The sequence below is a fragment of the Tachypleus tridentatus genome, chromosome 13 (genome assembly GCF_004210375.1).
Source record: "Tachypleus tridentatus isolate NWPU-2018 chromosome 13, ASM421037v1, whole genome shotgun sequence".
Classification (NCBI taxonomy): Eukaryota; Metazoa; Arthropoda; class Merostomata; order Xiphosura; family Limulidae; genus Tachypleus; species Tachypleus tridentatus.
Genome location: NC_134837.1, coordinates 3,708,233 through 3,734,688, shown reverse-complemented (window position 1 = coordinate 3,734,688; position 26,456 = coordinate 3,708,233). Strand labels below are relative to the sequence as shown.

The following is a 26,456-nucleotide window of genomic DNA, read 5'->3' as shown; positions in this document are numbered from 1 at the left end:
TAGTGTGTCCTCACTAAATCCTGACATTACTGCACTGTTCTTGTTTAGAATTGTAGTGTGTCCTCATTAAATCCTGACGTTACTGCAGTTTTCTTGTTTATAGTTGTAGTGTGTACTCACTAAATCCTGACGTTACTGCAGTATTCTTGTTTACAGTTGTAGTGTGTACTCACTAAATCCTGACGTTACTGCAGCGTTCTTGTTTATAGTTGTAGTGTGTACTCACTAAATCCTGACGTTACTGCAGCGTTCTTGTTTAGAGTTGTAGTGTGTTCTCACTAAATCCTGACGTTACTGCTGTGTTCATGTTTAGAATTATAGTGTGTCCTCACTAAATCTTGACATTACTGCACTGTTCTTGTTTACAGTTGTAGTGTGTACTCACTAAATCCTGACGTTACTGCTGTATTCTTGTTTTAGAGTTGTAGTGTGTACTCACTAAATCCTGACGTTACTGCAGTGTTATTGTTTACCCTTTGTGTGTTTTCACTAAATCCCTGACGTTACTGCATGTATGTTCTTGTTTACAGTTGTAGTGTGTACTCACTAAATCCTGACGTTACTGCAGTGTTATTGTTTACAGTTGTAGTGTGTCCTCACTAAATCCTGACATTACTGCACTGTTTTTGTTTAGAATTGTAGTGTGTCCTCACTAAATCCTGACATTACTGCACTGTTCTTGTTTAGAATTGTAGTGTGTCCTCACTAAATCCTGACGTTACTGCATTGTTCTTGTTTAGAATTGTAGTGTGTCCTCTCGTGGGGTTCCATGACGGGTGGGGTCAATGGGCACTGAATCTTTCTCTATTCATTATGGATTATTCAATCCTTGAAAAAAATCTAAAATAGTGAAACATCTTATAGGTGAATATAGACGACTCTGTTACCAGTCATCAACACCATGATATCCTGTACCTTGAATTTTAATCCTTTATCCTGTGTCTAACAAATCCTTTAGGCAAATGTCTTCCTTTTTCATTCAGAAAGGACTAAAAGGGTTTGTTGGCTCTTCAAGTTCGTCTCCCTTTAGTTCCACAATGGTATGTCTGCAAACTCCCAGTGCAGGTTTCGATGCCCATGGTGGGTAGAGCACAGAGATCTTATTGTGTAGGTTTGTGTTTATTTCTAACACTCATTCACCAAAGTCTGTCAAGAAGCAACATTCTATGGACAGCTTGAGGAAAACATCCACCCAAAGCACAGTGAACTTCTCCTGAACTTTAAGGCTATTGAGGTTATACCCATCGAAACTACTCCCCATGCTATACTGAATTTCTGGAGAGGAGTGATCATTCAGAGGTATTTGAAGAGCATTGCCAAGTTGGAAATCTTCGCAGATTTCTCCAGCCAAGGCGTTTCTACTTTGCACAGTTTCTCCACTCGTAAGGACGGAATTATGCTGTCTACATATATTCTTACTTTGAGGTTGCATTGTCACGTACAGCTGCCGCCATCAAAGTAAGTTACTTGAACTGTAAGGTATGGCCATATATTCATAATCCTCTCAATGTTTCCAATGTCAAAGTTTAGTCAATCGAAGACACCTTTTCGTGGTTTTTTGACGTGTGTTCCTTGTGCTGGCAGAAACAATGGCGTTTACAGGTGCAAATTGGAACCTTATTGTATTAATTGCAGTTGTCTCACCCTTTTATTTTCATTCTTGCCCTATACGGGTGGAAAGAAAGAGATACAACATTTAAAACTGTGAACCGTATTTCCCATCCCGAAGCTCTGAAACTATTGTCACAATCTTAATAATGGACAGATCTTTCTGTGCCACCAACAGAGTCATTCTCATCCAATGTGAAGAAGCTTTTCACTCTATGGATAAGTGAGTTGACAAGTCAGAGTCTGCTCTTGTCTCTCTACCAATTATTCCTTCCATTAACTGCCAGGCCCACTTTCTTCAGCCCTGAGATTATTCGTTCACAACTTCAGTCACTGGCATCTCCGTCTACTCAGAGTCATCCTCAGTCCACCAAACGTAGTATCCATGGAGAAGGGCAGACCTTTTTATAACAAAATACGAGGTGATCGTAAACCGAAGAGTTCTCCACACCGTTCTCCTCCACCTAACTAAAAATGGCCTCTTTGATACAATGGAACTGTCAAGTTTCCATTCTCATCTGGATCATATTAAAGCCTTGGCTGATTGCTCTCATCCCATGTGTCTTTCCTCAAAGGAAACATTTCTCAAGCCTGTCAACAGAGTCACCTTTCGGCAGTTTTTTATACCAAAATGAAACATTGTGTGATGGATAACTGCACTGAAGGCTGGCACTTCTGGTCGAATAGCATGTACCCACCCTGTATTTGCCACTCGATAAACCTTTGGAGCCCATGGCCATCCGTGTTTCCTTGGGTTTGTTCTCTCTACCTTTCTCCTGGAGACACCTATGATCAATCACACCTTGATGGTCTCATTGAACAGTTATCTTCTCCTTTTCTTTAATCCTGTGTGACTTTATGGACATGATATCCTCTGGGATGATGCTGATATAGATGGGAGTGGTCATTCTGTGCAGTAAATGCTTTCCCTCTTCAATACTAGTTCTTATACTTATTTATTTTCTACGTACTTAGTGAGCCTTTTACTACCAATGGTCTTTCTATATATTCCCCTTCACTTTTATCTTGTTTTTCTTGGAGGGTTAACAGTGTTCTACGAGGTAATGTTCATTTTCCCATCGTTTTAAGAGACATTGGCTGTGGTCGATACTACACGACCCGTGTGCCTCTGTGTAAGTTGGACTAAGCCAACTGACCCTCTTTCACTTAGAAACTGATTCTACCGTCATTTGTTTGCTATCAATAAATGACTGTGAGGTAGCAGTGACTGACTGTATCATCCAGGCAGCTGTTGAATCTACTCCTAAGACCTCAACACGTTTGGTTTCTTTGTCCATAGTGGAGTCCTCCCTGCCAGGAGTCATAGCATGCTATAAACAGGCCTCAGATACCTTTCAGAAGTATCCCACTCTTTCGAACTATACTGCTTTCCAGAGGGACTTTGCAAGACAGGTTAGACATTAAAATCAAAAGAAATCTTGGATCAAGTTCACAACTAGCATCTCTTCTACCATAATTTCTAAAATCATATACTTTCATAATCTGACAGGAAGATGTTTTTACTGATGTTTGGTGACGGTCTGTTTCATCCCTTTTTCTAAGCTTAGGAAGATCTTAGGATTCTTTCTAACTATCGTCTAATTGTTGTAGTCTTAAAGAGGGTTGTTAATGTAATGCTTATCTTCTGTGGTTCCTCGAATCAAACAACCTACTCTCGCCCACCCACTGTGGGTTATGTCAACCGTGCTTCGCCATTTACCACCTGATTCGACATGTAAAGCCAATCAGAGAAACCTTCCTCAATAGAAAACACTTTGTTTCTTTGTTTTTGACCTTGAGAAGACTTATGACACAAAAAGAGGTACGACATTTTGCGAGACCTCTACTCCTATTGGTTACATAACTATTTGCCCATTTTATTTAGAACTTTTAACTGGAAAGGCGTTTTCAGTTCTGTGTATGTTCTACACTTTTTTGTTCTTTTCCACAGGAACATGAAATCCATCAGCACTGTGTCTTGAGTGTCACACTTTTCAGATTCAAGCTTAATGTTATTACCACACAACTTCCTCCTCCGGTTGTAAATGAGCTCTATGTCAATTACTTCCACATCTTGTATTGGTCGTGAGCGTAAGGTTTATTAAGGGGAAGCTTAAGTCTGTCCTCAATCGCTTGTTGAAGTGGAGCACAGCAAACGGTTTTCTCTCTCCATTCTCCAAAACCGTTCGCACGCACTTTTACTGTAAACAGGATATACATCCTGATCCATAGCTCCATCTAAGTGATGTTGTTCTTCCCGTAGGAAAGTTAATGGGCCTATCTTTTGCTGTAAACAGGATATTCATCCTGATCCCGAGCTCCATCTGAGTGATGTTGTTGTTTCCATGGGAAAGTTACTGGACCAATCTTTGACTTTAAGCTGACTTTCAATTTTCACGTCAAGTAGCATTGTGTCGAATGCACACTGAACATGCTTCCTCTTCTACCTCTTGGAGAGTGGATTAATGTTCTATGCTCATAAACTTTCGTGCCCTCATGCACTCCAATCTGGACTGTGGGTCACCAGCCTGTGATTTTTCCAGAACCTCAGCCTTGAAGATATTGGACCCCATTACTATTTGGGGATTCGACTCTGCACAGGACTTTTCCACACTCTCAAGTCCAGAGTTTGTACACTGAGTCTCACAAACCTCTTCACCTGCACCATTTGTTACTTTCTCTGTGGCATGCTATCAAGCTTCAGTCTTTACTCCAGCATCCCACTTGACGTTGTATGTTACTTTCAAAGTGTTCTTTCAGAATAGATGGTCAACCACTCTTCCTGTTGGACTTTGTGTCCAGGCACCACCGACTGAATTGGGTCTGTTATTGGATGACGTTGCTGTCTCTACAGGTCAGCCCATCCCATCAGGGCTTATAACTATCTCCACCTTTGACCTTTCTTTGAACCATCTGAGAAACATGGAAACTTCCGACTGGAAGTACCGTCTTCTATTTGTCGAACATCTTTTGAACCACTCTTATATTCCTGTTTATACAGATGGTTCCAAATCAAGAGACTCTATGGTCTCTGCCATAGTTTTTTTGTGGTGCAGTGGTTGCTTGTAGGATCTCTACAGTTTCTGTGTACACAATTTATCTTACCCTCGATCACGTAGATGCTATGTAGCACACCAATTGTACTATTATACTGACTGTCTGTGTTACGTCTCTACCTACCCTAGAGTCGCTTAGCGTTAGTTTTCTCTGTGTTATCTTCAATATTAAAATAACTGCCCGTTTCTTTATCTTCTCGACTAGATTACCAGGTCACGTGGGTATTCGCGGAACAAATTCGCTGCAAAAGTCCGTCTACTGTGGTGCCAATCACTGCCATGTATCCGCGTGTGGACTACGGTTCTGTTTTCAAGGCTCACCTCCGTGCCTACTGGCAGTCCAGTCAATTGGAATGAACAACGTGATAATAAGCTTCTCCAGATCAAACTTTTATTGGACTGACTTCGTGCATCTTGTTTCCATAAAGCTCGGAAGGAGAAAGTTGTCCTTATTAGGCTACACACTGGTTACAGTTTTTTAACTAGTCGTTTCTTTTCATCTGGAACTCATGATGACGAGATATCCACTTCAAGTAAAAATGTATTTTCACAGCTGTTTTGTGTATTAAAATTTTAATGAAAATAAAGAACAACGTTTCGAACTTCTTAGGTCGTCATCAAGTTAACAAAGAGAGTTTGTAAATGTCTTATTTAACCTGAAGATGACCTACATTTTTATCTTTTATACCCATTTTATATTTACACTTTTATCGGTTGTTTGGCGCTGATAGCCTTCTTATTTTGCCTCAATAAACGTCAAGTAACGAACCAACCAAACTGTCACAGCTAGGGTAAGCATATTTAATATATTAAATTAAATGTCTATAAATCTATTCATCTTCCGAAAACAGCATTATTTCTATTCTTTGATAGATTGTTTAGGCAAGGTATTCATGATGAAACATTGTAGAATGAACAGCAACTGCCTGTTGTGGAGAGACAAACGACGTTTCGAAAGTCTTCCTCTACACTTGTGTGTCCACAACAGGTAGTTGCTGTCCATTCTACAAAGTTTCAGCATGATATATTTCTTTTTATAGAATAGCCATAAACATTTTCAACAACTTCAGATATGGATATTTTTATAAAGTTACTGGTAGACTTGTGGATGTTACATGATACATGGTAATATTGTGGATGTTACAAGGTCACTGGTAGACTTGTGGATGTTACAAGGTCACTAGCAGACTTGTGGATGGTACAAGATAATGATAAAACTGTGGATGTTACAAGGTCACTATTAGTACTTTGAATGTTTTAAGATCGATGGTAATATTCTGAATGTTACAAGGTCACTATTAGTACTTTGAATGTTTTAAGATCGATGGTAATATTCTGAATGTTACAAGATCACTGGTAATACTACGAATGTTACAAGATCACTGGTAACACTGTGGATGTTACAAGGACACTGGTAATACTGCGGATGCTACAAGGACACTGGTAGAACTGTGAATGTTACAAGGACACTGGTAGAACTGTGAATGTTACAAGATCCATGATAATACTGTGGATGTTACAAGATCACTGGTAACACTGTGGATGTTACAAGATCACTGGTAACACTGTGGATGTTACAAGATCACTGGTAATACTGTGGATGTTACAAGATCACTGGTAATACTGTGGATGTTACAAGATCACTGGTAATACTGTGGATGTTACAAGATCACTGGTAATACTGTGGATGTTACAAGATCACTGGTAATACTGTGGATGTTACAAGATCACTGGTAATATTGTGGATGTTACAAGATCACTGGTAATACTACGTGGATGTTACAAGATCACTGGTAATACTGTGGATGTTACAAGATCACTGGTAAACTGTGGATGTTACAAGGACACTGGTAGAACTGTGGATGTTACAAGATCCATGATAATACTGTGGATGTTACAAGATCACTGGTAATACTGTGGATGTTACAAGATCACTGGTAATACTGTGGATGTTACAAGATCACTGGTAATACTGTGGATGTTACAAGATCACTGGTAATACTGTGGATGTTACAAGATCACTGGTAATACTGTGGATGTTACAAGATCACTGGTAATACTGTGGATGTTACAAGATCACTGGTAATACTGTGGATGTTACAAGATCACTGGTAATACTGTGGATGTTACAAGATCACTGGTAATACTGTGGATGTTACAAGATCACTGGTAATACTGTGGATGTTACAAGATCACTGGTAATACTGTGGATGTTACAAGATCACTGGTAATACTGTGGATGTTACAAGATCACTGGTAATACTGTGGATGTTACAAGATCACTGGTAATACTGTGGATGTTACAAGATCACTGGTAATACTGTGGATGTTACAAGATCACTGGTAATACTGGTGGATGTTACAAGATCACTGGTAATACTGTGGATGTTACAAGATCACTGGTAATACTGTGGATGTTGGTAATACAAGATCACTGGTAATACTTGTGGATGTTACAAGGTCACTGGTACAAGTGGATGTTACAAGGTACATGGTAATACTGTGGATGCTACAAGGACAAGATCAAGATCCATGATAACACTGTGGATGTTACAAGATCACTGGTAATACTGTGGATGTTACAAGATCACTGGTAACACTGTGGATGTTACAAGATCACTGGTAACAGTGTAGATGTTACAAGATCATTGGTAATACTGTGGATGTTACAAGATCACTGGTAATACTGTGGATGTTACAAGATCACTGGTAATAGTGTGGATGTTACAAGATCACTGGTAATACTGTGGATGTTACAAGATCACTGGTAATAGTGTGGATGTTACAAGATCACTGGTAACACTGTGGATGTTAGAAGGACCCTTATAATACTAAGTTTGTTGGTCTAGATAAATGACAGTTTGATTTGTATTTGAGTTTTGTTTGTTTCTGGTAAGTTAAGCACAAAACAGCACAATAGGCTAAGTGTGATTTGACCACTACAGGTATCGAGACCCGGATGCTAGAATTTTACATCCTCAGAGACAACGCTGAAAGAACAGATAAGCAAACCACAGTTAAAGTTTCCATTTCAAATGTTATTGGTTAGAACGTAATAACTGTTATATTGGTATCAAATAATGGAATTAATTTATTAAATATGCTCTTCAACATACAGATGTTTATAGTTTTTGAATATCAACTCTGATCTGTCTTCAGTGTACTTCTCCCATAAAAAAATTTGGTACATGAAACAACTTAAACTATGCTCAGAGAACAAATAACATACACTCTAGTGAGTTATAGATCATGAAAAAACACGAGACTAGTTTTATAGAGAAATAGGTTTTCTGTTGTTTTTTTTATATTTCTCGACCCAGAGTAGATCAGTAGAGCTTATCTATGATCACCTAAAGTATTAAACCTGAATTGAAAACCTTCTGGTCTAAAACTAGTTGTTGAATCGTGTTTATCATATATTTAACTTATATTTGGTATGAACTGTTATAAACAAAAACGGGAAAAAGTTCAATAACTATTATCACTCTAAATTTAATGTATAACTCTTATCACTCTGAATTTAATATATAACTCTTATCACCCTGAATTTAATGTATAAATCTTATCACCCTAAATTTAATGTATAACTCTATTCACCCTAAATTTAATGTAATACTCTTATCACCCTAAATTTAATGTATAACTGTTATCACCCTAAATTTAATGTGTTAACAACGTTTCATTTTTTATTTGTTGTCTGTTTTTGATTTATTTCTCCAAAATTTAAAAGTGTACCTAAAGCTAATTAATCCATTCATCTAATCGGAGCTGTCACTTTCAGAAAGCTGTCAAATAATTAATGGGCATATTTGTTGTAAGAGTACACGTATAGTCCCTTTGCTACCACTACATTGTTGGAAGTAACAATCTCGTGAAATTACCTCCAATCATATTACAGAAATATATAACCTCTTAATTAGTGATGACGAAAAGATCCACTGGTAGAGAAAAATATATATGTAAAACGGCTGATATGTAGAAGGTCGAAACGTTGTTCGCTCCTCTACATAAAGCTTTCTCTACCCATACCAGCCGTTTTCACCTATATATAAAAGACCTCTTAGTACTGGTAATTTGTGAAAAACAACCACTTCTTAAGCACTGTCACTACTGCTAGTTCTAGTTGAAGTAATTTTGCTCTGTTTCAGTGGTGTAAACACATATCGAGTCTGATTGTTTGTTGTTTGGGGCATAGCTTCATAATGGGCTACCTTTCCTGTGTCCATCACGGGTATCAAAACCCGATTCTTACAGTTATAAGCATTAAGACTCATGAAAGCAGTTAGTCTCGTTAATAATATTTTTAAATAAATTAATTAAACTCTTGTCTTTATTTATAAAAAGAAAAACAACGTTGAAATATTGTAATGAACTTATACACAATAAAAACCATATCCATCTTTATCAATAGTGTAATATATTATGAGTAAAATCTTTAACATACACAATAAGGATATCCCTTTCAACTGTTCAGGATGTCTCATTCTATAATTAACTTTCTCTCCTTTGGACTCATGCTAATAAGTTGCATTGTTGTTGTTTGTTACTGAACGCAATGAGCTGTCTGTACCCAACCAAAGCTATTATTAACCCGGCTTTTAGCTGCATTATTCTACAAATATACAAATATATGTTGGGAAAGTTTTCAGTTCGTCCACATTTCCCACAGTGTGGCCTTTTTCGTCTTGTTTTTAGATCTATTTATGTCCAGTTTGAAAATGATCGTTTTACTAGCCCAAGTCTATCAGCAGAAGCGGCCCCCGCATGTCCAAACGCGTTAAGGCGTGCGACTCGTAATCTGAGGATCGCGGGTTCGCATCTCCGTCGAGCCAAACATGCTCGCCCTTTAAGCCATGGGGCGTTATATTGTTACGGTCAATCCCACTATTCGTTGGTAAAAGAGTAGCCCAAGAGTTGGCGGCGGGTGGTGATGACTAGCTGCCTTCCCTCTAGTCTTACACTGCTAAATTAGGGACGGTTAGCGCAGATAGCTCTCGTGTAGCTTTGCGCGAAATTAAAAACAAAAACAGTTATTCTTTTATACAAAATTTTGGTTAAGGTTGGCCATCTGAAGTAAACAGTACAGACGAGTTTGTTTATCTACTCTGGTTAGGTTGGCCAGCTAAAGTAAACAGTACAGACAAGGTTGTTTATCTACTCCGGTTAAGGTTGCTCAGCTAAAGTAACCAACACCGACAAGGTGGTTTATCTACCGTGATGAAGGTTGGTCAGCTGAAGTAACTAATACAGAAAAGATGGTTCATCTACTCTGGTTAAGGTTGGCCAGATAAAGTAAACAATACAGACTAGGTGGTTTATCTACTCTGGTTAAAATTGGCAAGTTAAAGTGAAGAGTACAGACAAGGTGGTTTATCTACTCTGGTTAAGGTTGGCCAGCTGAAGTAACCAACACAGACAAGGTGATTTATCTACCCTGATGAAGGTTAAGTGAGAACCAGTGGTCATACTGAATGAACATAAGTTTTCATAACAAACTTCATGTTATGTTACACACACTGTTTTCTGATACCATTTCCCTACTTCTGCCATTAGTAAACTTGTGTTATGAAACTTTAACAAGTGTGTATGATGTAATCATGAATAGTTTCATGTTTAGATATGACAACAATCATCTGTATCTTTGAATATAAAATACAAAGAAGGATATTTTAAATTGATATTTAACTTTGTCTTCAGTAAAATCTAATGATCGCGTACGAATATTCATATTTTCATCTTTGTATTTATTCCGCCTTGAAATGTATATTTGGTACTGGGCTTCCCTACAGTTAAATAGAATTGTTGAATGTCTTCATGGATTCTTATGTGTAGATGTTCTTACCTACACTTTTGTTTCATATGGTCTACCTTTGTTTTATGTGTTCCAAAAATTGTTTCATAGCGACAATATATAGGTCATAATGTCACCAATGGGCAGTCTGGCATGATGTCTTCGATTGACCATTTTATATTCATACGGTTTCCTTTCTTAGTGTGAACCATTCTTTGATCAGTCACAGAAGTTTTGCCCTAAACTAATGGATTATGTCATGAAATATCTAAACAATGAATAACACGTTTTGATCGTAAGCTGATAGAGTTTAGTGGATTTCTTCTCTCAGTATTTGTTTTTCAAGTTTTCTATACTTTGAAGCTCTAACTAGCCTTTCTTTTCACTTGTGGTTTAACTAAAGTTTACAGACACTAATGGATAATATCTCATCATCTTACCTGTGAAAACTCACAAATGATACGAAGAAAAAGAAAGCGCTGAGTAGTTCCGCTCGACCTACAATGTTGGCAACCTAGAAGTAAAAAGATCTGAAAATTATTCTTCACAATCGAATGAATATATCGCGACTCCAGAAACATAAACTTAAAGTGTATATCTGGTCAAACAATCTCAAATCTTTAACAGTTAAAACAAGAAAACTCTCCACATCTGTAATTTATCTGTTGTGTGCGTGTGGTTAATGACATTTTATATTTTTGGATTGACAGTGATATAAACGACACTTCTGTGGATATAATGTAATACCTAGACATTTCTGTAGAGTGGCTATAGTGGTATCAACTTCGATACCACTTGTTGTGGTAACTTCGACATTTATGCGAAGATGGCTTAGAATTTGTGAAAATTAATGGATTGGATATAGTAATTATTATATTTCTCTTGAGTGGGTGTGTTATTTAAGACATTTACGCTGAGTGGTTGTATTTGTAACATTTCTGTGGAATGGTTGTATTTGTAAGGCATTTCTGTCGAATGGTTGTATTTGTACGGCATTTCTGTCGAATGGTTGTATTTTTATCAGATTAAATGTCGGGGATGAGGTATTTTTCTATGGAAATAGTGGTTTATAGATATGATTGTTGAACAGTTTTGGCTTTTATTCCTGTGACTATTAAGCCAAGTCACAATCTTCTGAACAGTCTCAACTCTTTAAACAGTGTTATATTCATTGGGTTAGACAATAACTGGAAGCGGGTGGTGTTATTAGTTGGGTTAGACAATAACTGAAGGTGGATTGTGATATTTGCTGTGTACCAAACTAAGTACATCTTAACTTTCTCAAGTTATGCCACTTTTAAAGAGTTTTTAACTTTATTTTAATAGAGACCATTATTTACCGGAATGTTCGACTTATTCTGCTTTCAATCATTTATGATGATTTTCAAGAAAGAAAAGAAATTATAATTTTATAAAATTGAACTTTCATAAAGTTTAGTATAGCTAATACTCAATGTTTTAATTAAAATATAGTTTCATAAAGTTTAGTATAGCTAATACTCAATGTTTTAATTAAAATATAGTTTCATAAAGTTTAGTATAGCTAATACTCAATGTTTTAATTAAAATATAGTTTCATAAAGTTTAGTATAGCTAATACTCAATGTTTTAATTAAAATATAGTTTCAAAAAGTTTAGTATAGCTAATACTCAATGTTTTAATTAAAATATAGTTTCAATGATGTTAAAAAGAACGAATTAACGCGAGCACGTAAATGATTTCATACAAAATTTAGTTTTGTAGTTTCATAATTAAATTAAAAAAGATATTGTTTTTGAATTTTGCGCAAAGCTACACGATGGCTATCTGCGCTAGCCGTCCCTAATTTAGCAGTGAAAGACTAGAGAAAAGGCAGCTAGTCATCACCACCAACCGCCAACTCTTGAGCTACTCTTTTACCAAAGAATAGTGGGATTGACTGTAACATATAATGCTCCCACGGCTGAAAGAGCGAGTATGTGTGGTGTGACGGGGATTCGAACCCGGAACTCTTGGAGTACGAGTCGAGTACCTGGCCATGCCGGGCCAACTGAATGTAATACCAATACCGGGTGTTTAACCTTTCAGTTAGATGAAAACATATGGTGAGAATACAGAATCTGCAAGCAATGTTTTATTAGTAACCGTTTAATAGTAAAAGTTAAGGATGAACAAGATTGTAATGTCTTTTTCTTGATACTTCTTCAACCATTTAAAGTTTACCTTTGTAGTCTCTGTGTTGTAGTTACCTCAGTGTCTGAATTTGCACTGTGTATTAACAGAATGTTGTATGGAGTGTGTTTTGTTTTATATCTCGTAGTTACCTCTCGTGGCACAACAGTATGTCTGCGGACTCACAACACCAGAAATCGGATTTCGATACCTGTAGTGGGTAGAGCACAGATAGCCCATTGTTTAGCTTCGTGCGTAATTCCAATGACGTTGCAGTGAAGAGAAAACGTGTAGAGATGACGTTTCAGTCATATCTAAGTATAGCCTGTTTTACTACATCACACAGAGTCACACAGAGTCACACTGGTGGATATTTCATGCTACGTACGTCCATAGTTATGAGTTTAGTATGTTTCACATGAGAACAATGTATAAAGCTATCCCATTTATCTATTTATTTTGTGTAACGTACAGAGAAATCATATAAATACCATACAAACAGATGCATACCAGTATAAATGTGTAGAACAACGTGAAACACTTAGTGAGGAATAGTGTGTTCTTATACATTGATATACATATTTGTGAAGACCTTTTCAGACAAGGATATAAAATCAACTTTTGGTTTTAGAATTTAGCTCAGGCATTAACATCATTAACCTTAAAACTTCAAACTTTTAACAAGACGATTTACTTTAATTATTTAATTCGAAATTTCGACCATTTGTAGTTGTTTTAAGGATTCAAATTCGAATCGGTTTTTGTTAAACTCCACGACTTTTAAACTACTTACACGGCAGTACGGAAATCCATGAGAATCTTTGAGACAAATACCATCCTTCCGGATCGTCTTTTGTTTCTGTTCTAACACCGTAAAGTCTGTTGGGACTTATTTAAATTCCAAGAATACGTGGATGGTTTAGTAAGATGTATAATACAGTTTAGGATAGTACTGTAATATTTCTTGCTGCAGCATATCAGAGATTAAAACAGTCCAGTTTGTAACTAAGAAAAAAACAACAACAACGACAGGTCTGTTTACCAAAGCTCTTATTGGTTACTTGTTTTACCGAGCCTTCTCGAAACACGGGATCTTTCTTTTCGGACATACAAGAAGGCTACAAAGCAATTCAAAGGCAACATATAGCGGCGCTAGCTGTCCCTAATTTTAAGGCTATAGACCTGAAAGAATATAACTTTTCATGAAAACAGATCATGGGACTTGACCTGCATTCTTATCAAACAGCCATAGATCGAAGGTCAGAGAATCACTTTTTAAATATCCTTTATTCTTGACCCAGCATGGCCAAGCGTGTTAAGGCGTTCGACTCGTAATCCGAGGGTCGCGGGTTCGAATCCCGGTCGCACAAAGCATGCTCGCCCTTTCAGTCGTGGTGGCCTTATAATGTAAAGGTCCATCCCACTATTCTTTGGTAAAAGAGTAGCCCAAGAGTTGGCGGTGGGTGGTGATGACTAGCTGCCTTCCCTCTAATGTTACACTGCTAAATTAGGGACGGCTAGCGCAGATAGCACTCGAGTAGCTTTGTGCGAAAAACAAACAAAACAAATCAAGTAATATTACGTAAAATAATCAAATACATTTCTTTTTACTCTTCCTTTTAATGTAACGAATGGAAACTTCAAATCAATACCAGAAAACAGTATTCTAAAACTAATAAAAATATTTCTTTATAAAAACAAATGTTTGGTGAAATTTAATGAGAAAAAAAAAGGAAAAATATTATACATTCAAAACACCGTCCATGTAATAGTTTGTTGACATTCGTGATTACAGCGCCTTCATTGGTAGAAAAAAAAACGAAATATATATCAAAGTCAATCTTCCTTCCAGTATACACTGGAGAAAATTCCGTGAATTAAGGATCCAGATAAGCTAGTTTTAATGATGTGTTATTTATCACAGTGCATAACGATATGTCAAATCGCTTTATATGAGAAATATCTGGTTTCTTGTTATTTTTCTGGTTGTCAAAGTTTTTTCTTTTGTCAATTAAAAAGTTAACCCTTTGTGACAGTGTTTTTATCAGCTACAAAAATAAAAATAAGCGCGAAACTTCCTACGGCGACATTTTCATTTTATTTTTCTTAAATGTGATATTTGTGAATTAATTACCAGCAGACTTTGTTTGTTTCTTTTACGTGATACGAAGTGTTTATCATGGGGAATCGAATTTAACAATACAACAATTCAAATTCATATCAACACTGTTGATGAGTTTAATACAATAATTAAAATAAACACAGTTGATGAGTTTAATACAATAATTAAAATAAACACAGTTGATGAGTTTAATACAATAATTAAAATAAACACAGTTGATGAGTTTAATACAATAATTAAAATAAACACAGTTGATGAGTTTAATACAATAATTAAGATAAACACAGTTGATGAGTTTAATACAATAATTAATATCAACACTGTTGATGAGTTTAATACAATAATTAAAATAAACACAGTTGATGAGTTTAATACAATAATTAAAATAAACACAGTTGATGAGTTTAATACAATAATTAAAATAAACACAGTTGTTGAGTTTAAAAAAATAATTAAAATAAACACAGTTGTTGAGTTTAATACAATAATTAAAACAAACACAGTTGATGAGTTTAATACAATAATTAAAATAAACACAGTTGTTGAGTTTAATACAATAATTAAAATAAACACAGTTGTTGAGTTTAATACAATAATTAAAATAAACACAGTTGATGAGATTAATACAATAATTAAAATAAACACAGTTGTTGAGTTTAATACAATAATTAAAATAAACACAGTTGTTGAGTTGAGTTTAATACAATAATTAAAATAAACACTGTTAATGAGTTTAATACAATAATTAAAATAAACACAGTTCATGAGTTTAATACAATAATTAAAATAAACACAGTTGTTGAGTTTAATACAATAATTAAAATAAACACAGTTGTTGAGTTGAGTTTAATACAATAATTAAAATAAACACTGTTAATGAGTTTAATACAATAATTAAAATAAACACAGTTCATGAGTTTAATACAATAATTAAAATAAACACAGTTGTTGAGTTGAGTTTAATACAATAATTAAAATAAACACTGTTGATGAGTTTAATACAATAATTAAAATAAACACAGTTGATGAGTTTAATACAATAATTAAAATAAACACAGTTGATGAGTTTAATACAATAATTAAAATAAACACAGTTGTTGAGTTTAAGACATTAGTTGACATCAACATCATTACTAAAGACATTAAATGATTATTCTCTGTGAAATAGATCTTCCTAGGAGCTCAGTGGAAGTTTCAAATCGTGTACTACTAGAAACTGGGTTTGGATACCTCTAGTTCCACAGCATAGATAAAAACGGTAGTTTATACAGAGAGATTTTGTAATAACCCAAATGTCAGTAAAAAATTTGTATGGTGGTAACACAGAATGAAAATAAAGATGTATTTTACAGAGACGGACATAGAGAACACAAATATACTAAAGTAACTAAGGAACGTAGAGAACACAAATATCCTAAAGTAAATTAGGGACATTCAGAACACAAATATCCTATTGTAAATTAAGGACATAGAGAACACAAATATCCTAATGTAAATTAAGGACATAGAGAACACAAATACCCTAAAGAGAATTAGGAACACAGAGAACATAAATATTAAACAGAATTAAGGACACAGAGAAAATAAACAATAAAATTTAGGACACAGAGAACACAAATGTTAATAGAATTATAGACATGGAGAACACAAATGTTAAATAGAATTTAGGACACAGAAAACATAAATATTAAAGAGAATTGGGAACACAGAGAACATAAATATTATATAAAATTAAGAACAAAGAAAACAAATATTAAATAGAATTTGGGACACAGAGAACATAAAAAATTAAATAGAATTCATGACACCGAGAACATAAATATTAAATAAAATGAAGGACACAGAGAACATAAAGTTAAATAGAATTGTCATTCCGTGTTTTAAACGGTTATGTTTGTATGGATTTGTTAAAAAGTCACAAATCGTATTTTAAAACAACAAAGATGGTCGCGTGAGCCATTTATTCTAGTCGCTTTTGAAAAGTTTGTTTGTTTGTTTTTTAGTTTCGCATTAAGCAACACGAGAGCTATCTGCGCTAACCATCTTTAATTTTGCAGTGATAAGACTACAGGGAAACAGCTAGTCACCACCACCCACCGTCAACTCTTAAGCTACTCTTTAACAAACGAATAGTGGGATTGACCGTATTTAATAGCGTCGCATGGCTGAAAGAACGAAAAGTATGGTTTTCTGGGGATTCGAATTTGCAATCCTCAGATTACGAATCAGACGCTCTAACCACCTGGCTAAGCCAGGTAATATTCCGCCAAATTTCGTCATATATCCCAAAAATAGATCAGCCATACTGCAAAACACAGCTAATGACGCCGTCTGTGTGAAGAAATGACTATTAAAGGAAATCAGCGGGTCCAGCGAACCTACACCAGCCGCCATGCTGAAAATATTATAAAATGACCATTTGTTTCAATTAATTTGCACAGGGGTGTATTAGGGAGATGATTATACACCCGAATACGACTGTAAAGCTACTTATTATACAGAGACCTTCAGTAAACATGATGTTCAACGAACCAAGTCTCGTCAACATGAACAACCTGATATAATTAAACCTGTGACCGATCTATCTATTGACCAAATAAATCTCATTTCACGAACAAGTGAAAAGTTGAAATAGGTTGTTGAATCGAGGTTGTACAACAGCTGCAAGTCTAAAGGTATTACTGTACATATCTCTGATAAAAGTGAAAACTATCCTGGATCATCAATATTAATAATGCGTCTCTTTACATCTTCTTAGGGATTATTTAAATACAAAAATGAAAACGATAGATAACGAAACCCGTTTTGATGTAATATCTGTAAGCTATGAACAAACATCTGTGTTGCAGCTACGTGTGAAGGTGTCGTGAGGCACAGACGTGGATATAAACTTATGCCAGATGATTGCTGATACAAGTTTATTTCGCTGTATTTGTTACCAAAAGACAGCAACGTACCGATATTCAATATTTCTACATAGCACATCATAATGTTTTTCATACCAGTTGTGCAGGTTTTACACCAGCTGTGCAAGTTTTATACCAGTTATGCAGGTTTTACAGCAGTTGTATAAGTTTTATATCAGTTGTGCAGGTTTTACAACAGTTGTGTAAGTTCATACCAGCTGTGTAGAGTATAAACCAGTTGTGCATGTTTTGCACCAGTTATGTAGGTTTTATACCAGTTGTGCAAGTTTTATACAGGTTGTGTTGTGTAGGTTGTATATCAGTTGTTTAGATTTTCCACCAGCTGTGCAAGTTTTACACCAATTGCGCAGGTTTTACAGCAGTTGTATAAGTTTTACATCAGCTGTGTAGGTTTTACTGCAGTTCTGTAGATTTCATACCGATTGTGTAGGGTTTGTACCAGTTGTGTAAGTTTTGTCTCAGTTGTGTAGGTTTTACACCAGTTTTGCAAGTTTTATTCCATTTGTGCAGGTTAAACACCAGTTGAGTAGGTTTTATACGAATTGTATAGGTTTCATACTTTAATTGAGTTGATTAGTTATAGGTTGTAGCACGTTCGGAAATAATAAAAATAAATGTCTTATAAGCAAACTCTCACACAATTTTCTCTATCATACCTCCTGGCGTTACGAGTAGGAAACAATGAATGTGTATACAGTTCCATAGGGTCAACGACTCCCCAAGTGAAGAAGAAGTTTACCAGCAAGCTCATTGTTTAATTTTATTGACACTTTAACAGCTTCTTGTAATAACATCAGTCACCAGTGAACGATGTTCCTATCACAGATAGTGGTGATCGGTGTTTGTTAAAGTTCTAATATTCAAGGTAGCAATAAATCCTATCTACAGCCAACGACCAAAGTGCTCTGTTTGTGAGATACTTGGGATTTCTTCCTCTAGTGAACAGTCCTATGAGTGTTATATGTTGTGATGAGAATATGTGTTATTACCTTGACTGATGGTTAATTAGCTCCTGGTTACATTGTTATCTTTACACACTCTCGAATTTCACCAGCCAATCATTCGTAATAAGAATGTCGCCAACTTTGGTCACCCTTAAAGATGCCAAATGTGGGTTATTATTTAGACGTTTCAAATATTGGTCATCCTTGAAATCTAGAATCATGCCAAATATTGGTCAATTTTTAAAAGTATATTAATTACAGTTATTGGTCATTCCTTAGAACTAGAGTCATACCAACTGTTGCTCTTTCTTCGGGACTGTAGTTATGCCATCTATTGGTCTTGGACTGTTAAACCTTAAAGTATAACAGATGTTAAAGGATATCATTTTTACCAATTCCGTGTTGCTGTGTTCAATTAACTTTTACCTCATGTTGTGAGATATCTATAATATCAATTTACCTGTTTCGTCCTCTTATACATTTCTACAGTGGTTTACTGTGTGTAACCTTGTATCCACGTCAATGAGTCTTCTTCGTTAAATAGAATAAGGCTTGCCACGATTCCTTGTCCGCACGGTACAGTAGGAATCGTTTGAACATGTGTTGCAATAAATATCTGATTATTGTGACCTTCTTATTTGTTGTTTATAACCTGAACCTTACTGTTTTATTATTTTCGAATAGTCGATTTAGCGGCATTTTGTATTTCTGTATTTCTACAAATTAAATAAAACTCTACTTATTACATTTTTAAATACACATTTACAAAATTAAAAGTCCAACAATATCGTGTGGGCAACATCTAATAAAGAGTAGCCCATATCTTTACAAACGTGTATACCATAACGAAGGGAAAGACGGTCGACTTTTCTTGCCTTCCAGCCAATTTTCTAGTTTAGCATTTATAAATATTGATCAGGTATCTTTCGAATATTGATCAGGTACTTCTTGCGATCGTCTGTGAGGGGTAGCTGGTTCACTCAGAGGCAAATTGAGTTGAAACGATGTTTGGAACCATCTCAATTCTGCTATCAACTCGCCTCTAGCGAACATTTGATGATTTATCGATTGAGGAATCTGTAATTTATGACAGAACAGTTTGACTTTTCTAATTAGATGTGAACAGAACCTGATTTATTGTCAAAGTGTCATTCGTTTGTCACTTTAAATGGCGGAAATCAGTTACAGAATTACCTTCGGTAATATACTATAAATAACGTTGACCGTACTTTATCGTTGAGGACACGTTAAGGACATAAATTCTCATAATTTCTTACTATGGAAATTTTAAGCTATCTCTACAAGCTACGCTTGAAGTCACGTGACACGGGACTTGGTATGTATATAATCATTTCTAGTCACGTGGTACGCAACTTGCCAAGTGTTAATCCAAACACCACTACAAGTACTCCTGAAAGCTCAAGACACGCATCAGCTACATAAATGTTGGAACTACAAAATAACCTGGAAGTAACACTGAAACAATGCAAGCTTTAACATAAAACCTTCTACCGTTAATCAAACATAAACAACAGCTAGTGCTAATCTTTATTGAATAATAAATCTTAATTGTTCCGGGATTACCATACATTTATTTATTGTTTTAAATGCAGTGTATATATGGATAATGCGAGTTTATTCCGTTTATAAGGCTAAGTACATTAAAATTTGACTAATCTATCAAGTGTATCCTACGTTCGTACCAATTTCAAACATACCACACAAGCTAAGTAAAATAATAATGTTTTATAAACTGCTATAAATAAAATAATGATAGACTAGACTTTATTATGTTACTTGAGAAACTATAATATGAATATTTATTTATCTTAACGAAAATCCAGGGCACACATTCCCTCACTGTACACACCAGATAACCTAATGTAGTTTCACTCTAAAATCAACAAACAAATTTAACCTAATTTCTTGTATCGTATAAAATATCATAAAACACATGTCTGGCTGCTTCTACAACGTTTATTTGTTTGCACTTTGATCGATATCATAAAGTTAACAATGTTAATAAAAAATAGTTTAGCACAAATATAAATACAACTATTTTTAACAGGTTTTATTACAAACATAAACCTAATGGAACAAATACGAAATCGATCCGAGGTTTACAGTGGGTACAATCACATGGTAAACATATGAAGATAGAAAGGTCCTGCTATTTGTAGTAAAATACGAAACGTGTATTCGATGGAATTACTTTTTAAAAACCTTTAGAACAGAAAAAGTTAAACAACATATGTTTCACTGGGAGATCTCACTATATATTATAGGGGTGTTTCTTTTACTTTAGGGCATGTGTCTGAAATGTACGATTTTTTTCTCCATTAGTGTCAACAACGAAACCGTTTTTGTTTTTTGTTCTGTTTTCAAAAATTCACGTCATTTTCCAAACGTCAGCAAGAAAAATAAACCAAATAAACCAGATTCGAACCAATGGTTCCGTTATTAACCTATGCCGTTAAAATGTGTTATCAAAAATGGACTGATAAATACACTGCTGGCCAAAATGCATAAACTACACTGCTGCCAAAATTCATAAAATACACTGCTGCCAAAATTCATAACATACACTGCTGGCCAAAATTCATAAAATACACTGCTGTCAAAATTCATAAAATACACTGCTGTCAAAATTCATAACATACACTGCTGGCCAAAATTCATAAAATACACTGCTGCCAAAATTCATAAAATACACTGCTGGCCAAAATCTTAAGGCCAAAGAATATAAATAAAAATATGAATTTTGCGTTGTTATACTAAACCACTTATTTGAGTAGAGCTTCGAAAGATGAAAATAAGAAAAGGGAAAATAAAAATAAAAATCTTTTTTTCAGCATTTAATGGGGAAAATGTGAACACTGTGAAATTAGTCTAAATACTAGCTGGTCAAAGGTTTAAGACCACACTGAAACGAAGCATTAATCGGAGAACACTTAACGAAATTTAGTCATTTTTGTTCAAGCATTAGCGTTGTAAATATCTTCCACTGACAACTCCTGTGTTACATTGAGTAAAACATGGCAAAGGATAAAAAGTTGACAGAGTTTGAACGTGGCAGAATTGTCGAGTTGCAAAAGCAAGGTCTCTCTCAACTATCGCTGGTGAGATTGGGGGCAGTAAAACTGGTGTTACAAATTTCTTAAAAGACCGTGATGGATAAGGAACGAGAATTTCAAGTGGATGGCCCAAGAACATTTCGCCGGCGTTGAGCAAGAGGATTCAACGGGTTGTCCGGCAAGACACCAGCTGATAGTCGAACCAGATTAAGGTCCTTACGGATGCAAAATGCAGCTCAAGAACAATAAGACGGCATCTACGAGAGAAAGGCTTTAAAAATCGTAAACGTCTTCAAAGGCCACGCCTCCTTCCACACCACGAAACAGCTCGGTTACACTTTGCTGAGAAGCATCAAACATGAGACGTAGAAAAGTGGAAGAAGGTTTTGTTCTCTGATTAGAAAAATGTAACCTAGATGGTCCAGATGGCTTCCAACGTTACTGGCACGATAAAGACATCCCATCAGAGACATTTTCTACACGATACAGTGGAGGAGGTTCCATCATGATCTGGGGTGCTTTCTCCTTCCGTGGAACAATGGATAATCAGGTTATACAGGGGTGTCAAACAGCAGCTGGGTACATTGGCATGTTGGAGAGAGCATCCTTATTGGCTGAAGGACCTCGCTTGTGTGAAAATGACTGGATCTTTCAGCAGGACAACGCTGAAATCTACGATGCCCGCAGGACAAGGGACTTTTTCATGGCGAATAGCGTGATTCTTTTGGACCATCAAGTGTGTTCGCCCGAACTGAAACCCATTGAAAATGTTTGGGGCTGGATGACATGGGAAGTCTATAGAAATGGACGTCCATTTTAAACAGTGCATGATCTTCGTGAAACCATCTTCACCACTTGGAATAACATTCCAGCCAGACTTTTGCAAACGCTTATGTCGACTGCCAAAGCTAACGTTTCAAGTTATTAGCAATGACGCCCGTACAACTGACTACAGAGACCTCTTGTTGGCCATTTCCTACCATGTTTAGGAGTTATTTTTGGTATGGTCTTAAACTTTTGACCAGCTAATATTTAGGCTAATTTCATAGTGTTCAGATTTTCTATATTAAATGCTAAAAGTTTTTTTTTTTATTTTCCCTATTCTTATTTTCATCTTTCGAAGCTCTGCTCAAATAAGTCGTTCAGTCTATCAACCCAAAATTCATATTTTTTTCTTTATGTTCATTGGCCTTTACATTTTAGCCAGCAGTGTATGTATACTTTCAGACACTCTTCAGCAGGCCCGGAATGGCCAGGTGGTTAATGCACTCGACTCGTAATCTGAGGGTCGCGGGTTCGAATCAAACATGCTTGCCCTTTCAGCCGTGGGAGCGTGTTAATGTGACGGTCAATTATTCGTTGGTGAAAGAGTCGCCCAAGAGTTGGCGGTGGGTGGTGATGACTAACTGCTTTCTCTGTAGCCTTACACTGCTAAATTAGGGACGGCTAGCACACATAGTCTTCGTATACCTTTGCGCGAAATTCAAACCAAACAAACTATCAAGCAAACGTCCAAGATCTTATAAATTACTAACGAAAAATGTTGGCTGTTCGTTGGTTATTGTTGAGCGCAAAGATACACAACGACGTATTTGTTTTAGGCTGTCCATGTTTGACAGAAATTTCTGATGTGTTCTAAATTAAAGTATATAATATGTATCTCAGAACGGCTGATATGGGTATTAACACTTTTATTGATAAGGAGAGAACAACGTTTCGACCTTCCTAGGTCGTCCTCAAGTTAAGAAAGGAGTTTGCAAGTGAGCGTTGCCGGACACATGTATTAGGAACGAGAATATGAACGGGTACGGGATTGCAGGGGCGTAGCAGTTAGATGTCAGGTTAGTAATTAGTATAGGTATAAAGATGTTTCTTTATATTGGTTTAATTTTGGTTTTAGTTGCTGTATGAGTGGGGCTTCTTTGATTTTGCGTTTGTTTGTATTTGTTTCCCCACTTAGTATCTAGGTGTTTTCTATAGTTATGTTGTGTTTATTTGATTTGCAGTGTTCAAAAAAGAGTGAAGGTGTTTTTTGTTATTTGAATCTGGTTTCCACTTTTCCGCTTGTTTCTTCAATATAGATGTCGTGGCGGTTCTGTAGGCCATTTTGTTCTTCATATTTCAAGTTTAACATGGCTTTTCGTAGATTTTTTCTGTAAATCATGGATAATGTTTGGACACTGGTTAAAGTTCTTCAATAGTTTTAACTTCACACAATTAGGGATTAGTTTTTCCTTACTGCACTGTTGGATGAAATAAATGTCATTTCTTCTATTTCTACTGAGTAGGGAAACAAATATAAACACACGCTAAACCAAAGAAGCCCTACCCATACAACAACTAAAACCAATATAAAGGAACACTTTTCTACCAAAACCAATTAATAACCTAACATTCAACTGCAACGCCCCCTACAATCTCGGACCCATTTATACTCTGGTTCCTGTGACACGTGTCAGGTAACGGTCACTTGCAAACTCTCTATTTTGTGGTTTTATAACATATGAAATATATTTGCTAAGCCATGGTTTGTAACACATAATGTATATAAGTCATATGTATAAAGGTTATATCACTGATAATCTAAATACAATCAGGCTGTAACTGACATTTGACTTATTAACATATATGTAATATATCAATTGTAACATAAAAACATGTATCGTAAGTTTTATGCATAAAGAACTTATTATTGCCATAAAATACCATCAGACTAAGTTTGATTTATTTTATCACGAAACCATTCTGTTAGCCCAAGCATAAAAGACATGTTGTGATGTAAGAAAGCAACATGGGTTGTCAAGAGTGGGATCATATGTCGTTTTATATATCACAACCAAATCTCCTCAGTGCACCATTATAAATCTAATTGGGGACATAAAGACCAGGCCATCATTAAATTGCATCTACATAGGTGATTTTTCTACCTAAACTGTAAAGTTATACTTTAAATGGATGTCAATTCGAATGACATATCTCCTATTTTAACAGCTGGGCGAATTCATAAATGTAAAGTAATTACATAAGGGTGTGTTCACGTTCATATCGTTTCTTATGAAACACAAAACTACATAACAGAATATTTGTACAGTGTCCATAATGAGTAAATATTTGTACTGTGTCCATCATTAGAATAAATACTTGTACTGTGTCCATCATTAGAATAAATACTTGTACTGTGTCTATCATTAGAATAAATACTTGTACTGTGTCCATCATTAGAATAAATACTTGTACTGTGTCCATCATTAGAATAAATACTTGTACTGTGTCCATCATTAGAATAAATACTTGTACTGTGTCCATCATTAGAATAAATATTTGTACTGTGTCCATCATTAGAATAAATATTTGTACTATGTTCATTATGAGTATAAATATTTGTACTGTGTTCATTATGAGTATAAATACTTTACCGTATCCATCATGAGTATATTTGTGCTGTGTCCATCAGTAACATAAATATTTGTACTGCATCCAACCTTAGTATGAATACTTGTACTGCATCCAACCTTAGTATGAATACTTGTACTGTGTCCAACCTTAGTATGAATACTTGTACTGTGTCCATCACGAGTATAAATATTTGTGCTGTATCCATCATGAGTATAGCCATTTGAATTTATCGTCGTAAGTCTTGGGACACAGTGCTGAACTACTAGACGTGTTATAAAGGTGTCACTGGAAAACCACTGGACGTGTGTTCATGTCAGCAAGGTGGTACTGCTGAACCACTGTGGAACATGTCATCATGTCACAAGGTGTTTAAACAAATTCGAAGACAGAGAAAAACTTGAACATGTAAATATAGAAATATGTTAAGATGAGGGGCGTAGATTTTTTTACACCCGATGGGGGGGATGATTTTTGCAACCACTTATGTGGACTGTTCAATTTGCAAATTGGTAATCTCTGATTACGTGAACCTGAAAGCTGTAAACATGCAGTCACAGAGTAATGTTGTTGCCACGATACTTGCATGTATACTTAGGCCTACTGACTGATACTTACGAACTATCGCTTAGATCGAAAAGCTTAGAAGCACGCCTATATTAAAGATGTATATTTCGGCTACTGAGAAAGCCTACATCTAGGCCTAATTATGAAATTCGATTGGTAAGAACACGAAAATCACAAGAACAAACACAATTTGTAGGCCAGTGATGCAATAAGACAAGTCAACAGACCAAACTCTAGGGGGGGGGGAGATTGTATGCACCATACCTCCCACCTAAAATGAAGGGGGATATATACCCTCCATCCCCCCAGGATCTACGCCCCTGGTTAAGATAGTACCTGGATCTGTAATATGTACACATGCGATAGTAATTAATTCTAGGTGTTGTTTTTACTAACATTTCTTAAGTTAGCCACAAGGTCTATAGATTAAAAGTTCGAATGCACATAATAATGATACTAACAACGTTATACCATAATTACTCCAGTTACTGAATGGTTGAAGACTCTTACCGCTTCAGTATGGACAGGATGAACAGCAAACAAGAGTCCAACCACCGTTGAATTTTCGATGTTCCACCGTAGAACGATCCTGCACGTGTACGTGAGAAGGCAAACCACCAGTGCGTGCAGAGTCACGTTCACCAGATGGTATCCTTCCACTGCAAATCCTCCAAGGCTCATGTTCCACCTGTTAAAATTGAAACTTAATTACAACTGTAATTTAAATATTGAAAACATTTCAACGATTAATTACACCTAATTAATATGCTTTAAATCGTGTTTAACTAGATGTGTTGTATGACATTCCTTTCAATTAGCCCA

The 26,456-nt window shown here is 35.7% G+C and overlaps 1 protein-coding gene across 1 annotated transcript in view; it reads right to left on the bottom strand.

Annotated features, from left to right (window-relative positions):
* The window catches only part of LOC143240263 (protein O-mannosyl-transferase TMTC1-like), a 103,843-nt gene that overhangs the window by 45,447 nt on the left and 31,940 nt on the right, over positions 1-26,456 (bottom strand). The window contains exons 2-3 of the mRNA XM_076482427.1: positions 26,145-26,322; positions 10,896-10,969 (exon numbers count right to left, since the gene is read on the bottom strand). Of these exons, the coding sequence (XP_076338542.1) occupies positions 10,896-10,969; positions 26,145-26,322 (252 nt within the window). The remainder of the gene's footprint in view (positions 1-10,895; positions 10,970-26,144; positions 26,323-26,456) is intronic.